Genomic DNA, 19,563 nt, shown 5'->3' on the forward strand with positions numbered 1-19,563 from the left:
AGTGTTGTCTGAACTTTTGTCAGTTTTTGTACTATGATATTTGTCTGCCACTGGGAAAGCATTTATTTTTCCAACTATAGGAAGTGGGATGCTTCTACTAAATGTAAAGAGACATTTCTACCAGTTCTTACAGTTATCATACAAAGCTAAAACTTGGAAATTCACTGATGAGCTGGAAAGAAGGTGACATTTAAAATATCCTCCTTCCAGACCAGTCTGTGGGACATGATGATTTTTTTATCTACTGTGACTGCCTCTCTTTTTTTGTTGTTAATATTTTATTAGAGAGTTCATGACCAAGAAGCAATACCAAGCATCTGCTGAAGGACAAAAACTCAGTTGCCTATGTTGGTCTCTATATGCTGAGCAACCATAAGGTTTTGATTGTCCTAGAAAACAAGCTAAAACAAACTCCAGAGCTGCAGGGATATGCAGAATGGTTACAACACAGGAAGTGTTAAATGTGAGCCCAAGACAGGGGTTGGGGGTTGATTATGCAGGAAATTGCCTTGTTTTTGATTGTAATTGTGGTTTCAAGAGGTTGGAGATGTTTGGCAAAAACAATCAAACATATGGAATGCATTAGGGTTTTGGACCTCTGCCATATTGCAGCTTGGTAACGTACTTCATTAATTGCTGTACAAAAAGGATTTAAGTCTGTATGGGATAGATCTCAGATTTCAGTGGAGACCCAAGGTTTGCCCGAACCAGGGCTGAAATGATCACAGGCTCACACCCAAAGCTGGCCACTGAGAAATGTTATCAGACTGTTTTACCCACATCCTCCCTAATGCAAGTCAGGGCTGGGTGCTTCATTTGAATGCCCCATTGTGTGATTTGAAATGATCTGGTGGCTTTCAGGAGCTCTTGTGCAACACGGATGTCTGTTAATACTGAGCAGTGTAGGTGAAGAGTAAGGGCTGATAACTGGGGCCATGGTGATGGGCAGTTTATAAGTGTTTATTTTGTGTATTTTGGATTTGTTCCTACTTAGGATAGATGTTCTAGAAATCCTTACATAAAAGCTGATGGTCTGTGGAAGTTACTTAGGGTTGTACTTAAGTACAGTTGACCCACTGTACTTAACACATATAACTGGGACAGGTGGTTACCAGACTTCCATCACTTTCATGTGAAGTATCATTTTCAAGTTCAGGAATGACCCAGGAATAAAAAGAGAAGGTGGGACATGAGGGGCAGTGCAGACACAAAGTATTCTGGAGCTCTGTCAGTGCTGTGCTTCTCTGCAGCCTGACCTCAGCTAAAAGCTGAGTCCTGCTGTGGTGCAGACATCAACTGGTACCAGCATTTCTGCTTCTGCTTTGTTGCAGGGCTTCTCTGAACTGTATGGTACTAATGAAACACAATTTTAAAAAGTTCTTCTGTTGTGAAATGTCATTAGCTATGAAAGGGTGCTTTAAGGATTGCTGTTTCAACCCTTCACCACTGCACCACTGTCCCAGTTTTCTACAAGGTCTTCTGCTCCTTGCCAAACCATTTCATTCTGGATCCGATCCAGTTCTCATCAAAGTCATGGAAAAACTCCAGTGGACTGGGCTATTATTATTTGTGGCTGGAAAGGGAAGGGGAACATGCTTGTATGTGATTAAATACTAACATTTTCAGCTGACTGATAAAAGGGAAAGGGAAGAAAGTACCAGAGAACTTTTGGCCAAAGCTGTGTTTTCAGTTGCTCTGGCAGAGACCATCTATGTTGCATGTGATTCTGTGCCAAGCAGAGTATCAATATACAGCACCAGTAATAAGGACAGTCATTTTCAGAAGGTCAGAGTATTAAAGTAGATGCTAATGAGTTCCAATTCCACTGTGTCTAACAGACTGCTTTCAAAAGTTAGGGTTTAATACAGAGACACAGTATCTTTCTTGGATTGACATGGCAGTCCTTTCACCCTCAATGCCTAAATGGTTTGTTTAAATTTTTGCCACCTTTTTCCCATTCTTTAGGGCTTAAATTTAGAACTGATGTTTGTCTCTTAAGGCATTGAAAGCGTTGCAGTTGCTGACAGTAATGCCTCTGGCCAGTGCCTTTCACTGTTTGCTTTTCTAAGACTCTTTTAGTCGCTCATGACTTTGCCAAACTTGCACAGTTCACAGTGAAATTTCCCATGCTGAGAGGCTGCCTCGAGTTGAATTTTTGGAAAGTGTCAGCAAAAAGGACTTAGCTGCTTCCAGGAACAAGATTAGGAGAAAACACATTGTTTTATCCATCTAGAGTAAATTTTTCCAGCTGTTTTTTTTTTTTTTTTATGACCTGCAGTGCCTCCATGCTTTGAAGAGAAGACTTGAAATGGAATCCCAAGGGAAATATACTGAAGTCTGGCATCCTCAACATATTGTGCTTTCTTGTACATCCAGTTTGTTGTAGCATTCTCCAAGTATTCTCCCTGCAGTGAGTGCTGGTCAGAGCTCCTGCCTGCCTGTGCAGGCAGCACAGCAGTGCCCAGAGGGAGCTGGCATGGCTGGGCTCTCAGGATGCTCTTGAAATTCCTCATCTGAGAGCTCCCCTCCCTTTGTAAGGGCACTGTACTTGAGAAAAAAGAGTAAAGAGCCAGCAGAGAGGCTGGGGCAGAGAGGTGGAGTGGGGGTTTGAGGAACTGTATGAATATTCCAGGATGAAGGATTGGATCTGCAGCTCTGGGGAAAGGAGCACTAGAGAAGAGCAGTGGTAAGGAAGGGAGGGCAGAAGAAAGGGAGGTGGTGGGAAGGGTTAGAACTTAAAGATTTTCAAAACCAGGAGACATAGGGGATGGGGGAGGCACAGGGGGCAATGAGGGAAGGAAAAGAGGAGAAGAATGTGTTGGATGGGAGAAAAGAGGCCAGAAAGGAACATACTAGTGTAGTGTTCAGCTCTGCCCATATTTCAAAGGTCTTTGATGTCCAGGAGGACCTGAAGTGCAGTGGCACAGTTTGAGTTTCTTCCTCTTCTACCACCATTTCACATCAGATTTAAGAGCTTTCTGCATGCTTAGTGGAGTGAATAAGCCAGGAGATAATGCAGAGGACTGCCCTAGGACTGCATTCTAATTTGTGTTAATCTACGTGAGGGTCTGAAGAAATTCTAGGTTTCCTTCTGTTTTAAAAAAGTGCAGGTTGGCTTTTGTTTATTTTTGTCTGAGCAAGCATACTTTCCAGGAGAGTTCTTTGAAGGGTATTGCTGCAGTGGCAGAATCACAGCATGCTGATCAAAGTCAAGGATACTGGTGCAACTTGAGTTCACTTTTTGTGTTTATGCACAATAGGTTTAACAACTTTGGAATGCTTATCTTCGCAGCCTTCCTATTCCATTGTCATAATTTTTAAAGCCTAGAATATGCAGACACTAATCCAAGAGCAACAGAACAACAACAATTATGATACTGCATTTTTATTACTACTGGCATTGAGCTTCATGCTTACTTGAACTTCGCATGTTTTCTTCTTCATAATACAAATTTATTCTTGGTAAGAACTAATTTAGCTCCATTTTTATAGAATATTTGTAGGGAGGTGTTTAAAAAAGCGTCAACAGAAAAGAATAGTGAAAAATGAAAAAAAGAATCAGGTGCCTGTGATTTATGCAAGGCAGATTTCCAGGATTACTGAATTTCACTCCCAAGGTCAGTGTAGCATTCTGTAATTGAGAACAAACAAGCACTCACTGTACTCAGTGATTCATTGAGAAGTCAGAAGTAGTAAGTGTAACCAGGTATTTTCTTGAAAATGCAATAATCTGAGCTACGCTATACAGAAAAATAAAGTACATTATTATTTTACAATTATAACAGAAAATGCATTTGTATTATAAAATTAAGTAAATATCCTTAAAAATGTAATGTTAAAAGGAGATTTATTTCATCTAATATGAATGGGCTTATTTCCCATTGCTCTGTGTTTTATTGAGTTTTGGCTTATACAGTTTTGACTTGTACAAGATGGAAATAAATACCAAGAATATACTAAATATAAAAAAATACTAAAATAAAATGGTGCCAATTTTTATTTATTCATAAAAGTCAAATGATATAAGAAGGAAGGAATACAGGAGGCATACCAGAAATGCTGCTCCAAATGCTGCAAACTACAAAGGTGAAATCCTCAAAATAGTTTTAGATTGGACTTGCTGCTAAAATCCTACTAACCACACTATCCAAATTCCTTTTTCTCCCCCTCCTTATACATCAATAAATAAAAAAATCATTTCAGGAAAATACACTTGAAGCAGTTCCCTGCTAATTTAATAAATCCTTCCATAGATGTGCATATGCTGGTAAATTATTACTGTGTAAGAAGGTGGAGGTCTCATTTCCTTGCTTTACTCTGACATTGCTTTAATGGGAGCATTTGCACAATGCAGGAACAGAGACCTGGCTGAACCAAGTGGCAAAATTACATCTATGGTTTCATGACTGTTCCCAGTGAATTTCTTTTTTTTTATAGAGAATTTGCTTTCCTTTTACCTTGGTTCACATTTCTGTGTCTCTCTGTAGTGCTTTCCTCTGAATCCTTCTTCCCTCTGGTTGTCAATGGATTTTGTTTCATGTAGCCTCTTTTGAGGAAAACCATATCCAATTTCAGCTTCAATAGAAGCCTTGTTTTGCAGTGGGTGAAAAGGAGTAGGTCTGCTGTTAAACTGAGCCCAGACAAAACTCTGCCCACTGCACTCACACTCAGAGAGTCCCTGGTTTGTAATCAGCTGCCTCAGTCATCACCCAGGTCACCTCAGGCACTTTTGGCTCAGATTGGCCAAAAGAAAGGGAGAATTGCAGTGATGCACACTTAAAATTTCACACTGAAAGAAAGCACTCCAGATTCCACACACTTTGGGTTTCTATGCTTGTGTAAAAATGAAATTATATTCTACTTCAACTGAACTTTGGTTGCAGTTAAACAAAAAATATCTTATTCTTATACAGAAGTGTGGTTATCTTTTTCTTGTTAACAACCAAGTAGCTCAAGTTATGTATAAACAGAACTTTTGTCACTGTGTTTTTCATTGGTAGAAAATTAAGCTATTACTAATAACTTAGCACAGAATATTAGCATATTCTGGAGGAAAAATATAACACAGCCAACATTAATTATACCACATAGAATAAAGTAATAATAAAGTATCTTCTAAAACACAGTGTGAATATAAAGAACACCAAGAGCAGCAGCCTTTCATCATAAATCTCACTTTATAATAATAAAATGTCACTATTCCTCCAAGACTTCTTCCAAGTAATAAATTTTAAGTTGGACCATTGAATCAAGGAAGCCACAATCCATATTTTATTTTGTCAGTGAATTCCATGATGCACTGGCTAATGAATTTACAATGTACAGCTGTCGGACTAGGAGACACCTCCTGAATCTTTAAACTCTGTCCTTAAATAATGAAGGAAAACTGGTTGACAGCTGTCTATAAACAGACACACTGTTTTGCAGCTGGTGGACAGGTAATAAATTCCTAATAACATGCTAAATACAGAAACTTTTCTAACCTCCATCTACTGTACTACAGCATCTCTTCACATTGGAATGTTCTTATCTAGATAGCAATAAAAAGAATATTTTTAAACACCACTGGATGCCAGCAAGGCCCACATACATTAAAGATATCTATTACTGTCTTTGACATGACCTTGCCCCTTTAAATATTTCATATAACCAAGAATAGATTTTTTTCTCTAAAACATTTGCCAAGAATGTGTTAAATGAAACTATCATTGGGAATCATGTACACATTTAACGAGATTCAGGCTGTTATCCAAGAATTACATATGCCTGAAGCAAATGTTTAAAATTGTATTCCTATATATGTGAGCTGTACAGAAAAGGTTTGAGCCTCTAGAGGTTTCCATTACCCCTTGATTTCTTGCTATGCAAGATACTTGACCTTCACATATCCAAAGTCCTTAAAGACCAACTACACCACATATTTTGTCCAGTTTAGTCCAACCTCAAGGTCCTGTGTTCCTTTACAATGTTACAGGTGACAGTAGAGGCTGGGATCAGTGTTTGTGAAAAGTGGGACCTGGGTTTGGGCCTGTGAAGAATCACTTACTGCCTGATGGAGATGCTTTGTCTCCACAGGCTATGGCCCTGTGGAATTGCTGCTAGACAACAGTGCTATCAGTCAGGATAAAAATTCCCTCAATAGCTTAAACAACCTACTGAATACTTGAAATTCACGTGGAATCACCAGTGATCTGAAAGGAAAACACTCTCTGGACAGAATTCCTCACTATTGATTGTTCACTCAGATATTCTGATTGATTTTGGTTTTCTGGCCTCCAGCACAGTAATTAATTTTTTTCTTATGTCAAGCTGGAATCAAGTTAAGTCTTGGTCAGTGCCACCCAACATTTGAGGTTAGGTGGTAGCACAGAGAGAGTCTGAAGCCCATGCTGCTGTTAAACCTGTAAAGCATGACTGACCTATCTTTGCAGAGTGTTTCTTACCCCAGATTTCCACTTGATTTTTGTTTGGTGCTGCTGGGATGGCTGTCCTTAATTGCTGTGACCTAATGCAGTCATAGTTAAAATGGTTCTTACCTCTCACCCACCAAAGGCTTTTATCCTTTTATCTTCTTGAAGCCTTTTCTAAAAAGATTACTTACTTAAATTATCACATGAAAAATAAATCATACAATGATGCTTCTTTGCCTTTCTGTATAACTTTCTGTCCAGTTTTGTACTCAGAAGTGGTTTAGTCTTGGTAGAAATATCTGTAAGGCAAATAATTTGAATCATGTATCAATAAACCTTGCCAGAGTTTCAGAAATTTAATTGAAGTTTTTTTCTGAGCTTACTCAGTGACTTGAGTCGTGAAAGCTGACAGCATAAAAGTGGCTGTATAAACTTGTATAAAAGATATAAATGAATTGGAAATTACTACATGAGAATGATACTTTGGACCATAATGGGGAAAAAATGAAGCCACAAAAGGATGATAGTGTTGAAAAACCAGAGGCAAAGCATTTGTAATTCAATACTAAATATCACAATTACATTTATGAATGGCAACAATATGACTAATAGAGTTAAAATTAAACTATTTTAGAGACATTTCAGAAAGCCACAGGACTAGATGTAATGCTTCAAGCATTACACCTAGAGTGTAAAAAGCTGCACAAAATGAAAATTCAATGGTGACAGTGGGCCAAAGCTGCCTGCACCAAAGATCATCATTACAACAGCATTAATTAAAGCCTGCTTGAGAAGTAGTTGTTAGGGACAAGGTGAGGGGAACCATGGCACAGTGGGCAGTAGATCATGGGAATTCACTCAATTTTTGGAGCAATGGCACTGCCTGCTGCCTGGGGATCATCCAGTTGTGCACTGGATGTGTTGGTCAGGAAAGCTGGGTGGAGAAAAGCCCAGCAGTGCTGGTGACCTGAGAGCAGCTCCAGCTCTGAGTGAAAGGGCCTCACTCCAGGCATTTGCAGTTACATCATCACACTGCTGAGGTGAACCACCACAGCAGCCTGAAGGAGTGGTGGAATTGTTGTGTTATTCCTGGATTTATCCTGCATTTCCCTCATTTCAGCAGACAGGCCAATGACCTCAGTCTTGGGGGAATATTGCATGGAAACACATCTGCTGCCCAAAGGCATCAGCAGGATACAGAGAGAAACAAATATGCCAGGAGTGGTTCAGTTCAGACTTTTCAGGCTTGCACAAATGATCAGGATAAGGTTATTTATGTGAATGATCATCAGGAGACACAGAGGGAAAATATTCTGGAAGAGCTGGGAACTAAACTGAGTTACTGGAAGAGAACAGGTTTGCTGAGCTTTCAGGATCATGTATGGAAGTTCATTAACTGAAAGATTCTTGCAGTAGGATGGTTTTAACTGCTCCTACTGCCTCATTTAAATATAAGGAGGAATTTTCTGCAAGCTTTTTGTGTAGACCTGATTCTGCCTATTTCAGGACACAAGACCTTCAGAAAAATCCCAGCTGGGACACCTCCTGAGAGCAAATTCCTAAAATAACAATCACCAACACAGAGCAGTAATCTACACCTTTTATTTTTAGACTTATTAAGATCCTGGTGTGGAGGATAACGTCAAGTAAGAAGGAGAAAAACATGCATGTGATTATATTTTCAAGCAGTTCCACTGTCACAGACCTATTCCTCTGCTGCCAGGAGGAAAAGAAGTTGTTCCAATATTCATTGCTCACTTTGGCTTTTTTTCTTATCTTAGGAAAAATATTTATCCCTAAAGAAAAGCCCGTAGAAACCCGCACAGAAGAGAAGGTGACCCTGGATCCAGAACTAGAAGAGGCCTTGGCCAGTGCTTCTGATACCGAGCTCTATGACCTTGCAGGTTAGACAACATGCAGACAGGATCCTCCCACGTGTCCAGCTCTTCTCTGGCCAGACCTGCCCCAGGAGTGTCTCGTGATGACCCCTCAAGCCCCTGGTGCTTGTCTGATGGCTGGCCAGGCCATGGGCCACACGTTGCCCAGGATGGTTGAAACGGGACTCAACAGCTGCTTCATTTCAGACTTCTCTGCTTAAAATGGATGTGTCAGGCCAGGGGGGAAGATGAAGCAGCTCATGTGATTTGGGGAAGGGAAGGTGGACAGTGGACTGCAGGCTGGGGTCTGGCACTATTATGGAAGTGACTGATCCTACTGTATCTGTGTTGTTTGTAGCATACTACAGCTACCTCCCTACCTCTGACATCCCAAATAGCCAGATAAACTTGTTACAGCATGCATGGATAAAGATCCTGAATCCATGAGGAAATTTGGAATCTAACCCCTTGAATGAGAAAATTGATTGCCAGGTGATTAGACCTGGGGATCTTCACCACTTCTGATTATTTTCCAAGGGCGTTAATATTGATGAGCTTCCATAAGAAACCCTGGTGGGAATGCCAATGCATTAAGCTCATCACATGTACAGTGAAGTTCCCAGATACACCAAACAATAGAACATACGAGTTATAAGAAGTTCAGGTTGTATATTAAGGGAGGAAAGTGATTAGGAGTGTAGCATTGAAACAGTTTACCCCAAGAAATTGCGGGATTTCCATCCCTGGGTGTTTTCAGACTCCAGCAGACAAAGCCATGGCTGACCTCATTAATGCTGGCAGCACTCCTGCCTGAGGGCGAGGCTGGACAAGATGACCCACAGTGGTTCCTTCCAGCTGGCACTTCTGGGACATGCATTCTACATTGACTTGATTGTTCAAAAATCTGTATTGAAAGTGTCTGTACCTCCAGAATTTGGAGCCCAAAAGCCTCTCCCTACCAGCGGGCATGACGCACGCAGTTAACATTTTATAAAGGGGGTCTTGTTCGGGGAACTAAACTACAATTTGTAGCAGATACTTTCCTGTAGTCTGTGTTCCTGTCATTAACATTGTATCCTCTTGCTGGTGTTTACCCATTTCAGCTGTTCTTGGAGTGCACAACATGGTCAACAACCCAAAATTTGATGAGGCAGGAGCCCGCGGTAAAGATGGAAAAGGAATCGTGAGAAGTAAGCAAGCAGATTTCTCTTGTGGGCCACATGTCATCATTAGGGACTTCTACACCTGTAGGTGGGGTCTGTTGATCTAATTTAGTGTAATGTAACTGGGCCTAACTTTGATTGATCTAATTAATCATTAGGTGGCTTTTTAAAAGTAAATACAATCTTAAAATTAATTATAAAAACAACAGTAATATACAAACAAACCATTCCTAAGGAAATTTGTTTTCCTGGATAGCAGTATCTGGCTCTGCAGAGGAATTTGAAAAAGTGGGAGTATTTGAGAGGCCAAGACATATAAATTTCCATTCCATTTCAGTTTAGGCAGCAGGCAGAAAACAGAGTGAGCTGTAGCTGAGAATTGGCTGCAGTTCAGGCCAGGCCATCTTGCCCCAAGTACCTACATTTACACACTTGAAAAATTACTTGTAATCACTGGGCTCAAATGTGGTAGAATCCCTGTCAGAGTCACGTCTGTGACCAGGGTCACCTCGAGCTGCAATCACTGGAGGCAAACACTGCCTGGATGTGCTCCTGCCCCAGCCTCTGCCTCTGATGTCCCACCTCCACCTGGCTCCTGTGGCAGTGCTGCAGTGCCTCTTCTGTGGCTCCTTAGGGACACAGGAAACGGAATCGTTCTGGAAATCCCCCAAGAGAAACAGCTGTAGTTACTAAAAACAAATCCAGAAATGTTTGCACTAAATAAACAGACCTTTGGTGAATGTGATCTTAGCTCAGCAACCCACCGGAGGCTGGATGGAGGGAGAAATGGGCACATCTGAATTCCAAGCTCTTCTTGAGAGCTGCCAAGCCTTGATCCAGAGCTTGTTGCCTCCAGGCCCTGGATATCTAGTGGGCTAAACTTTACTTTTTAAGACAAAACTGTAGAATGCCCTTTCCTAGGGAAACAGTACTAAAAAAATGTTTTCTTCTTCTCAGGCCATGAGAACAGCAGCTGTCTTTACCAAGGGCTTTCCTTTCCATCTTCCATTGCTAAAGGGGAGGTGGGAAAGTAGACAGGACACTGTGTCACTTCATTTTTCTCAGGATAAAGCTGCTTTGCAAACCTTCCCAGTGGGGGCCCTATGTGAGCTGCCATCTATCTCATAACAGGCAACTGCATGCATTACTAATCCTCATAGATTTCAGAATATTTTTGTTGTACTAAGTCAAAAAGTCAGCTATGTGAGTCAGCTAAACTATGCTCCAATTGCAGACCTATGAACCAGAAAATCACCATCACATCACTGTATTCTTTGGTCCAAAAGCAATACCTTTCCTTAGTTAAGTGAAATGCTTCAGTAAAAATTTGCTCATCAATGTGGCAAAACAACACCATGATTAAAGAAACAAGAAAAACTCATGGAAAGCAACAAGAACTAGAAAATTAAAATTCCTCCTGACTCTAGACTGAGTACACTGTGATGTCTAACCTGAGGACAGGGTGCTTGTGTCTCCCCTGCTCCCAGTCTGGCAGGGTGTTGCCACAAGTGCAAAAAATGCTTTGCTTTTTTGTTTACTTTCTATCCTTGCATCCAAGGTGAATTCTCTAAATGTAGTTTTCAATTCCCAACTGCCTAGAAAGGCTGACATGGCACCAGGGATATGTGAGGTCTCTCAGAGAATTAGTAAAAAAAAAAATATATATATATTTGGGATCAAAGGGAGCAGAGTGAAAACCAGCTCAAGATTTGTCTATGACCATCTCTACTATGAGTATGAGCTCTGAGTAAGATGTGGTTTACTTTTGGCCCGTGATATGGCATGAACGTTAACCCATTGCAATGAACAGCAATGTGTAGTACACTGAGACCTGAACACAAATCTTCAAAACCTCTCCCTGTCTGCAGCATAAAACAAAAGGATTCAAACATACTTGTGGTCAGCAAAATATTCCTTTTTTGCTTCTAGTGGCTTGGGCGGTCAGGGCTAATAAATTAATCTCCACAACTATATGCGTGGGAATTAGATTGTATTCTAAGCTAATTATGTTCTGAGCTATGATTTTTATGCATCTCTGAGAATATTTATAGCTCATAGCTTCCAGCACTAAATACCATAGTTCTTTGGAACATGACTACTCAAAGATTTCGTAAATCTTGGTGCTGGCAGACAGACTTACTTTTCATGCTTTGATAGTTTTATTATTTAAAAAGTGCAGATGTTGCAATTTTACAAGAGCTAATTGAATTTATAGTAAGGCTGATAGTATCAGCTGAGAGGAGGAAACTGAGGGGCCTCCTGCTCATGTTGCTTTATGTCTATTCATAGGTGCAGGGACATTTACTTACTAATATAATGGGCAAGTTCTGAGCACACCTTTCTTTACAGATACTAGACAAAGTACAAAGCAGCTTTTGCAGAATATTACATCCCAAACAATAGTCGTCAAAGCTGTTTTGGCTCCCATTAATTGTACAGGGATTTTTATATAAAGGAGAAGTTTTCCCATGACAATGCTGCCCAGCCTGCCTGACCACAGCCTCCAGTGACAGCTCTGGGTACACAGGGGGTGCAAAGGGCATGGCAGGGATTAGGGGGGATAACACTCCTACTTGCAGGTTTTGTGGTTCCCATAAAGCCTTCTTAGACTGCTGCACTACAAACCTAAATGGGAACTGAACAGCCAGAGTGATGGTGCCTGTTCCTGGGTTGACATTTAATGAGATTTTGTGTTGCAGATGTGGTGAAAGGTGAAAAGGTCAAGCCCATCTTTGAGGAGCCACCCAATCCAACCAATGTGGAAGCAAGTCTACAAAGGATAAAAGCAAATGATCCTAGTCTCACAGAAGTTAATCTCAACAACATAAAGGTAGATGCTGTGTTTTTGTCCATGTCATCATAGGAGGATTTATTAAAATGCTTCCAAAGCCTGTGCCTTTTATCCTCACATTTTGTCTCTCTTTATTGTTCAGAAAAAGCAAGACACTCAGGGAAGGGCTGGGGAAAGGACTGTTGTAGTGGCTCCAAGGTCATCAATTCCTGATGCTGAATTAAATGCTGATTAAATGCCCAAAGGGTGACTCCCTTTGGCTGCCTTTCTCAGCAGATTGTAAAGGAAGATATCTCATGGGCACTGTGTAATCATCACTGGCCAAATTCAATGAGCCCACTCAGGCAGCTGGAGGAGGAGCTGGCAGGTGGAGACTGAACAGCTGGCAGAGGAATAGAAAGTGGCTCAGGAGAGTTGGGCTGCCTTGGCCTGCCCCAGTTCTGGGCAGCGCTGGCATTGCAGCCTGGCACAGGCACCCCCAGCCTCTGGGGCACACTGTGCCCACTCTGACACACTCCTAAAGGCACCAGGGATGCTTCCTTGCACGGACTGTGGTTGTTCAGCAATCAGTTTCATAATAATTAAAATCAGCAGTATGATTGGCTTTCCTAACTATTGTCTTTTTACTCTAGAATATTCCTATTCCAACACTGAAAGAATTTGCAAAAGCTCTGGAAACCAACACACATGTGAAGACATTCAGCCTTGCAGCTACTCGAAGCAATGATCCTGTAGCTATTGTAAGTTTTAACATTACTGGGAAAAAAGAACCACAACAACTTTTAAGCAGGTCCATGTCTGTTTTAGGATACATTCTTTATTTTCCCTTGCAGGAATGCCCTATGGCTATGCAAAGTAGAAATAGAATATCTTCTGATCTACCTCTCCATTCTTCTAAGCATATTTATGTTTTATTTCTTGTCGGTACAAAGCTGTGTTTTGCAGATTCCCTGTTATTCCCTGAAACTTTCAAGATGTTATGTCATGTTCCCTCTTTTTGGCCCTTCAGGCATTTGCAGATATGTTGAAAGTGAACAAAACACTGAAGAGTCTGAATGTAGAATCCAACTTCATCACTGGGACAGGGATTTTGGCGCTGATTGATGCACTGAAAACGAATGAATCCCTAACAGAGATTAAAATTGACAACCAGGTAAAGAGAGACCATTGGGGAAGTTCACTTTTGTTTCTCTTTTATATGGATTTCCCAGAGGGTTCTACCAGGGGACTCTGGCAGAGTCAAGGCAGCCTCTGTGGCTCATTCTGCAGTTCATGTCCCCAGCCAGTGCAACCAAAGAGTGGAAAACTTCTCAATAAAACTACTCAAAGCCAAATAAAAAAACTCAGGGCAAAACCTCCAGGGATGGGATTCTCTGTAGTTTGCAGTCCAGTACTTAAACACAACCATTTACTTCTCTCTCATATGAAAGCAAATGTTTCCTTTTCTTTTGGGGACACTTCACTACATCACCAACAGAGGCAGCAGCTTGGGACAGCTGTAGAGATGGAGATTGCCAAGATGCTGGAGGAGAACTCCAGGATTCTCAAGTTTGGATACCAATTCACAAAACAAGGTCCAAGAACCAGGGTGGCAGCAGCTATCACTAAAAACAACGACCTGGGTAAGATGTCACTACATTTACTCATCATTTCTTTGTGTGAGCCAAGCCCTGATCTTCCCAGGCATAGCTCTCCCTGTCTGTACATCCAGATGTACAGCATTCACACTGCTCTGTGTGAGGGGAGATGCAGAACTCTAGAGCAGAAAACAGCAAAGATCGTACTGGAATTAGGAGCCACTATTTTTCTCCTGCTCCTTCTGGGGAGTTACTTCAGCCTTTTCTATGGAATATCCTAAATTTCTCACTGCTCTATCAGCTGTTCTGGCTAGTAAATGAGGAGTCAAACCCATCCTGTTTTTTCAGAGGACACAGAAGTCCTGACTTTGTTGTCCAGCCCATGATGGACCAAGCCTGCCCAGCCAAGGGAGCAAACCAGACCCTCCTGCTTCTGTGGCCTAGAACAGGCACAGACAATAAAACCCTGCAAGTGTCACCTGAGTGTGACATGCACACCCTGTGTGCTCAGTACACAGAATACAAAGGAGATGACTAGGCAGAAGAAATTTAGAGTGAGAAGGGGGAAAAATTTAAATTTTGTATTTTTAATCAGTTCTGCTTCAGACTGGGGTATCAAACCTTGATGACTTTGTGGGTTTCAGCTTGGGTTTCTTTCTGTGGGAACTAAGATAAAAGTTCAGCTAAAGCCTTTTTATTTCATACATACTTTTAGGGGTTTGAAATTTTAATTTTTAGCAATACCTAAGCATTCCAACTAGAAACTATTTTTCCTAAAATTATCAGTGTCCAGAAGGGCATTTGAAATATCCCATCTACAAAGTGAGAAAAACCCTTTCCCCCCATTATTTCACCACTTGTCATTAGAGTTATGTCCTAATCTTAATTTTCCCATGTTTGTGTCGTTTGGTTTTGTTCAAGATTTTGTAGGACAGAATTCCTAAAGGAATTCAATAAAATAAATGAACAAAACACTGAAAGCAGACACACATGACTGATGCTACACTGCAGGCTTTGGAATAATGCAGTCTGTTTGCCAAAAAGGCATGATAAAAAAAACCTCCTCTTAGTAAAGTAATGAGATGTTTAGCAATATATTGTTGGTATTGACTTTCTGTGGTGAAAAGCATTCATCCATCAAGTTTTACTGCTTTGTTCTGTGCTTCAGCTGTTCAATATCAGGAACAGGACATGACACTGACATAACACTAAATTTTGTATCATACAAACAGGAAAACCTCACAAATCTTATCTGGCCAGGTCAGAAAAAACTCAGTGCATTTTATTAGAATGTGGAGTAGCAAATGCTGCCCGACTAAACCTGCTCTATACCAGGTATAATATATCTTAGGAGCTGTAAAAATTCACACTGCTTGTCAAAATAATCCTGTCCATAACACAAGGTTTACCACTCTGCTTTGCTAAACGGCAACTTCAACCTATGTGGTTTCCAGTGAAAAGCCAGCGTTAATTAACTGACTGTCTGATGGTTGATCCAGTCAGAGCAGGTGAAGTTTAAACAGGTCCAATATGATATTTTTTGCCAATATTAACAGTATTAAGCGTACTTCAAATTATTTTCTAAAAAAATATTATTATTGTTTACCTATAGGATACACTGTGCAATTACAGAAATTACTAATTTTTGATGCCTAGATCTTAAATAATCCACAGCACTGCAGACTAGAGCAGTATTAATTTATCTGGAACACAGCGTCTTTTAAAAGAACAATAAAACTGTAATAAAATCTAAATGGAATCACTGGAAGGAAGTGCAGGAAGCAGTGATTTTTTTATCATCTAGCAATAAACCTTTAGCTCAGAATGTGATTTTTGTGGAAAATGCATTGATGTGAACACTTGGTGCAATTCTACAGTCTGCGATACAAACAATGCAGTTTAGGTACAATTATTTTATGGAGCATTACGGTCTATAGTATATATTGATTGTGGTATTTGTGGGCATAATTCTGAGCGTTTCTCAGGAGCTGCTCGCTCTGTGCTCCATGTCCCGGGGGCTGGCTGTGGAGGAGCTCTCAGAGGGCAGTGCTGACTCTCTCCTTGCTCTGTGCAGTTCGGAAGAAGCGGGTGGAAGGGGAGCGGCAGTAGCCACAGCGCCGAGGACACCAGGCAGGACTGGAGCCCACCACCACTGCAGCCTCAGAGTGCTCACTGCTCAGAAGGGAAGGCACTGGAAAACTATTACCATGGGAGTTGCTGATTTCTGTTAATGTCTCCTTTTAACCTTGAAAACAGAGCCTGCACATTTTTAATTTTCATGGTTAATTTAATTCTTATGAGAAAGGTTCATAGTTGGTTTGATTTTAATGAAGAAAATGGTTTGCAGTATCTGAAGCCAATATGCAGCATCTTAACCATGTTCCTGAGCATAACATGACTCTGACCCTTATTTTAGACACTTTTTGATATATGAAAATATGACCTTGAATATGGATAAGGGATTCTCTGCTGAAAATAGAAATTTTAGGGCCAAGTTCTGCAATGCCTTATGTTTGTGAATAATCCTTACTTATGTGTATAGTCCTGCTGAACTGAATCCTGCAATGGGCTGCTCCCAGGAGTAGAACTAGTGATGCCAGTACAGGTCTGCAGGTTCACACCCCTGAGCCTCTCTCCTGCAGTGGGATCTGGGCAGCTGGACCCACCTCGGAACAGCTCCTGCCACCCTTGTTGGGTCTGCACCCACCCAGCTCCCAGCGCAGGATCACGCCTAGACGTACACACGTTCTCAAAGCGTACTTGTTTACATAAGCTTAGGTTAGGTGGATCATTTTGCAATGTTACACTGATGTTTTTTATTCTTACTCCACATTGTAAAGTGATATTAGTGCTGCCAATCCTGTAGACACTGAATGTTTTTGGTTTTTTTTTCTAGGCCAACAAGTTTTTGTTTGCTACTAGAATGCACAGTTTACAGCTAGTGATCTTAACCTAAACAAGTATTCTGAGCAATATTTGTTTTGCTTTGAGCCATGAGTTTGACTTTTTTTAGTCCTGTATTTATATACGTTTGTTAGCATTATAGGACTGTTCTCAGGACCTTTTAGATGAAGATTAATTAAATACTTAATCCAAGAAAGCCACTGTGCTACCAGGGAAAGACACTAAAGGCGTAGTTTTGACAGCTACATGCCTGACATTTATCTGCTGCAGCTGAGGTTTGTCCCTGCATCACAAGGCACATGAGTATTCGTGCCAGTGTTTATCTGAATAAGGGCAGATTTAAGCTCATGCAGAAATACTTTGCTAAATCATGGCTTTAACTTACATGCTGGACATTATCTTAACCCAGTGGAAAACACTCACGAAGCAGCAGCTAACCCCAACGCTCAACAGCGTCAAAATTTCAGTAATACTTCAGTCTGATGTGTCATTTTGTGTATTTTACCATCTAAAACTACTCTCTACCACAGTTGTATCACTGCCAACAGCTGACTGACAGGCAGAGGTTCATTTTGGCTCCACGGGCACAGGCTGTGAGAGCCAAGGGACGCTCAGGTCAGAGGTGTCACACACCCCAAGCTTGCAGAAATGCTCCTGCAGGCAGCGCTGCCACCTGGGGCACTCCGGCCTCTCTGAGACAGGGATGAAGCACTGCTGTGGGCAGTGCTGGACACCTCAGTCACTGCAGGACTTGCAGGAGTGGCTCAGGATTAGCAGGGAAGCTGTGGGGTGCTGGAATCAGAGACACGGGGAGCCCCGGAGCAGGCAGTGCTTGGCACGGTTCCCTGAGCGATGCTTTCACCTTGCTGAGGTGTGAGCTAGCAGGATGAACCCTCCCTCTGTGCCTTTTGTAAGGGAAAGGAGAAGGTGCAAGGCAAGGCTCTTCCTGTTGGATACTGGTCTTTGTAGTGGGGCCCAAAGTGAATAACACTTGCTGAAATCCCACTTAAAATACTTGGCTGAAGTGGTCTGCTGAGCTGGGATAAAAGTGCAGTAGCCACAGTTTACTCCCCCAGCAGCTCCCAGTCTCTACATTTTCCACTTCCTTCCTTCCCCAGAATAAACTGAAACCTTTGCTTTGCAAATAAAACAAAACACACAGGGGACTCTTGCTAAGGTTTTCCCTGGATCCATGCAGGATTTGCTGTGAAAAACTTTGATCTCCTATTAAAAAAAATTACAAGTTCTATAATACAGTCATAACTCTGCATGGGCTTAAATAGAATCCTTAGAAAACTTTTGGATTACAAGGGGAATACTGGGCTTTGCACCATGAAGTTTCATGGTGGGAAGAATCCTCATCCACAGCATCTAAAGATTATGTTACTGACAACCTTCAGTGATAGGAACCACTCTGCCCCTAATTTCTTGTTCTTTTCCTTTACTCCAACCAAGGGAATCCCAATTATCAATCGTTTGAAGATTTTTTAATGGTTATTTTTTCTTTTTTAGTGGTACGTATCTGTGTTCAAGGGAGACAAGTGCAATCCATTTCTAGTCTTAGTTGCCATTGACAGTGTTGGTATTTGCATGCAGCAGTTTCACAAGGATGGGCTGGTCTGGCTGCTTCATGGTGTCTGCAGCATGTCCTGGATGGCTTTGCTCAGAGCCACACATGAGCTTACGCAGTCAGGTGTGATTTGCAGCCCCAGTTTGCACTGAGGTACCTGGCTGGGGAAAGCTCTGAGGCTCTCCATCCCTTCATCTGCCCTTCCCTTTGCACAGCCACGGTTCCTCTGAGGGAAGAGCCTCACCCTTGGAGGGATCATCTCCAACTCCAGCCCCACCATGAGTGAGGAGACAGGGCCAGAGCTGTGCACCCCATGGCCAGGACCTGGGAGCCTGGCTCCTTCCAGCATGTGTGAGGAGAGCTCCCAATCCCCGGCTGTTTTCTGCAGGCAGCTGCTGCCAGCCCCTGCCAGGGGGCTCAGTGACCAGAGATGTCTTTGTTCTGCCTCTTCTGTGTGCTCCACACAAGGCCTTGGCTGTCACCAGCCTTGAGTGTCACAGGTCAGACATTGCAGCAATATAAAGATCTGTTGGATGCAACAACAGCACACAGTGGTGATGCTTGGAGGCAGATTTTCACACTACTACAGGATTATTTAGCTGGTTAAAAATCTCTGCAACTAACAAAAAGGGGGGCAGGATGAGTTATTTCATATCCTACTTTCAGACAACATCTGCATTGTCAATGCTAAATGGGGAACAAGGACAGAAAAGTCCCTTTTTCTTAAGCAAACGTTCAGGAGTAACTGTCTATTTTTGCACATTGCTTCTCGTGTTGACTGCTTCAGTTTGGTTTGTATTTTTTATACAGGTTTTTTCATGGAAATGCTCAACTTTGTGTGTGTCCTAATGTCCCTGTGAAGTGTAGCGTGCACTGAGGACCATATGTGTACATGTATAAATGGCAATGTTAGCTCTGGAACAGATGTAACTGCATGCGCACAGTGTGGTGCATATTACTCAAGAGGAAGAGAATTACCACGCTATGTAACAGTGACTCCCCAGCATTGTGGTTTTTCTAAATAAACCTTCACAAAGGATTTGGATTTTGCAATTTTTCATGGGTTTGTGACTTGAATTGAGCCCCCGTTGGTTCTCGGACATTAGATTAAACTGATTTCTCCTCTGCAGCTCTTGCAACTTTCACTCTGCTGGATTTCACCTTCTCAGGTGGAGAGACTGGTGGTATTTCCTGCCCTCTGTTCTCCACAGTGTATCTGAAATTTCCATATGGCACCTCATTAGAACCTGACACCAAAACACACCGTTTTC

The 19,563-nt window shown here is 41.7% G+C and overlaps 1 protein-coding gene across 3 annotated transcripts in view; it reads left to right on the top strand.

Moving 5' to 3' along the window:
- The window catches only part of LOC110474227 (tropomodulin-2), a 34,427-nt gene extending 15,096 nt beyond the window's left edge, over positions 1 to 19,331 (top strand). For all 3 annotated transcript variants that reach the window (XM_021537449.3, XM_021537448.2, XM_021537447.3), the window contains 7 exons: positions 8,192 to 8,314; positions 9,391 to 9,477; positions 12,150 to 12,280; positions 12,874 to 12,981; positions 13,251 to 13,394; positions 13,719 to 13,863; positions 15,893 to 19,331. In XM_021537449.3, coding sequence (XP_021393124.1) covers positions 8,192 to 8,314; positions 9,391 to 9,477; positions 12,150 to 12,280; positions 12,874 to 12,981; positions 13,251 to 13,394; positions 13,719 to 13,863; positions 15,893 to 15,927 — 773 coding nt within the window. In that variant the 3' untranslated portion in view covers positions 15,928 to 19,331. The remainder of the gene's footprint in view (positions 1 to 8,191; positions 8,315 to 9,390; positions 9,478 to 12,149; positions 12,281 to 12,873; positions 12,982 to 13,250; positions 13,395 to 13,718; positions 13,864 to 15,892) is intronic.
- The last annotated feature ends 232 nt before the right edge of the window (positions 19,332 to 19,563 follow it).

This window comes from Lonchura striata, chromosome 11 (assembly GCF_046129695.1).
Source record: "Lonchura striata isolate bLonStr1 chromosome 11, bLonStr1.mat, whole genome shotgun sequence".
NCBI classification, from domain to species: Eukaryota; Metazoa; Chordata; class Aves; order Passeriformes; family Estrildidae; genus Lonchura; species Lonchura striata.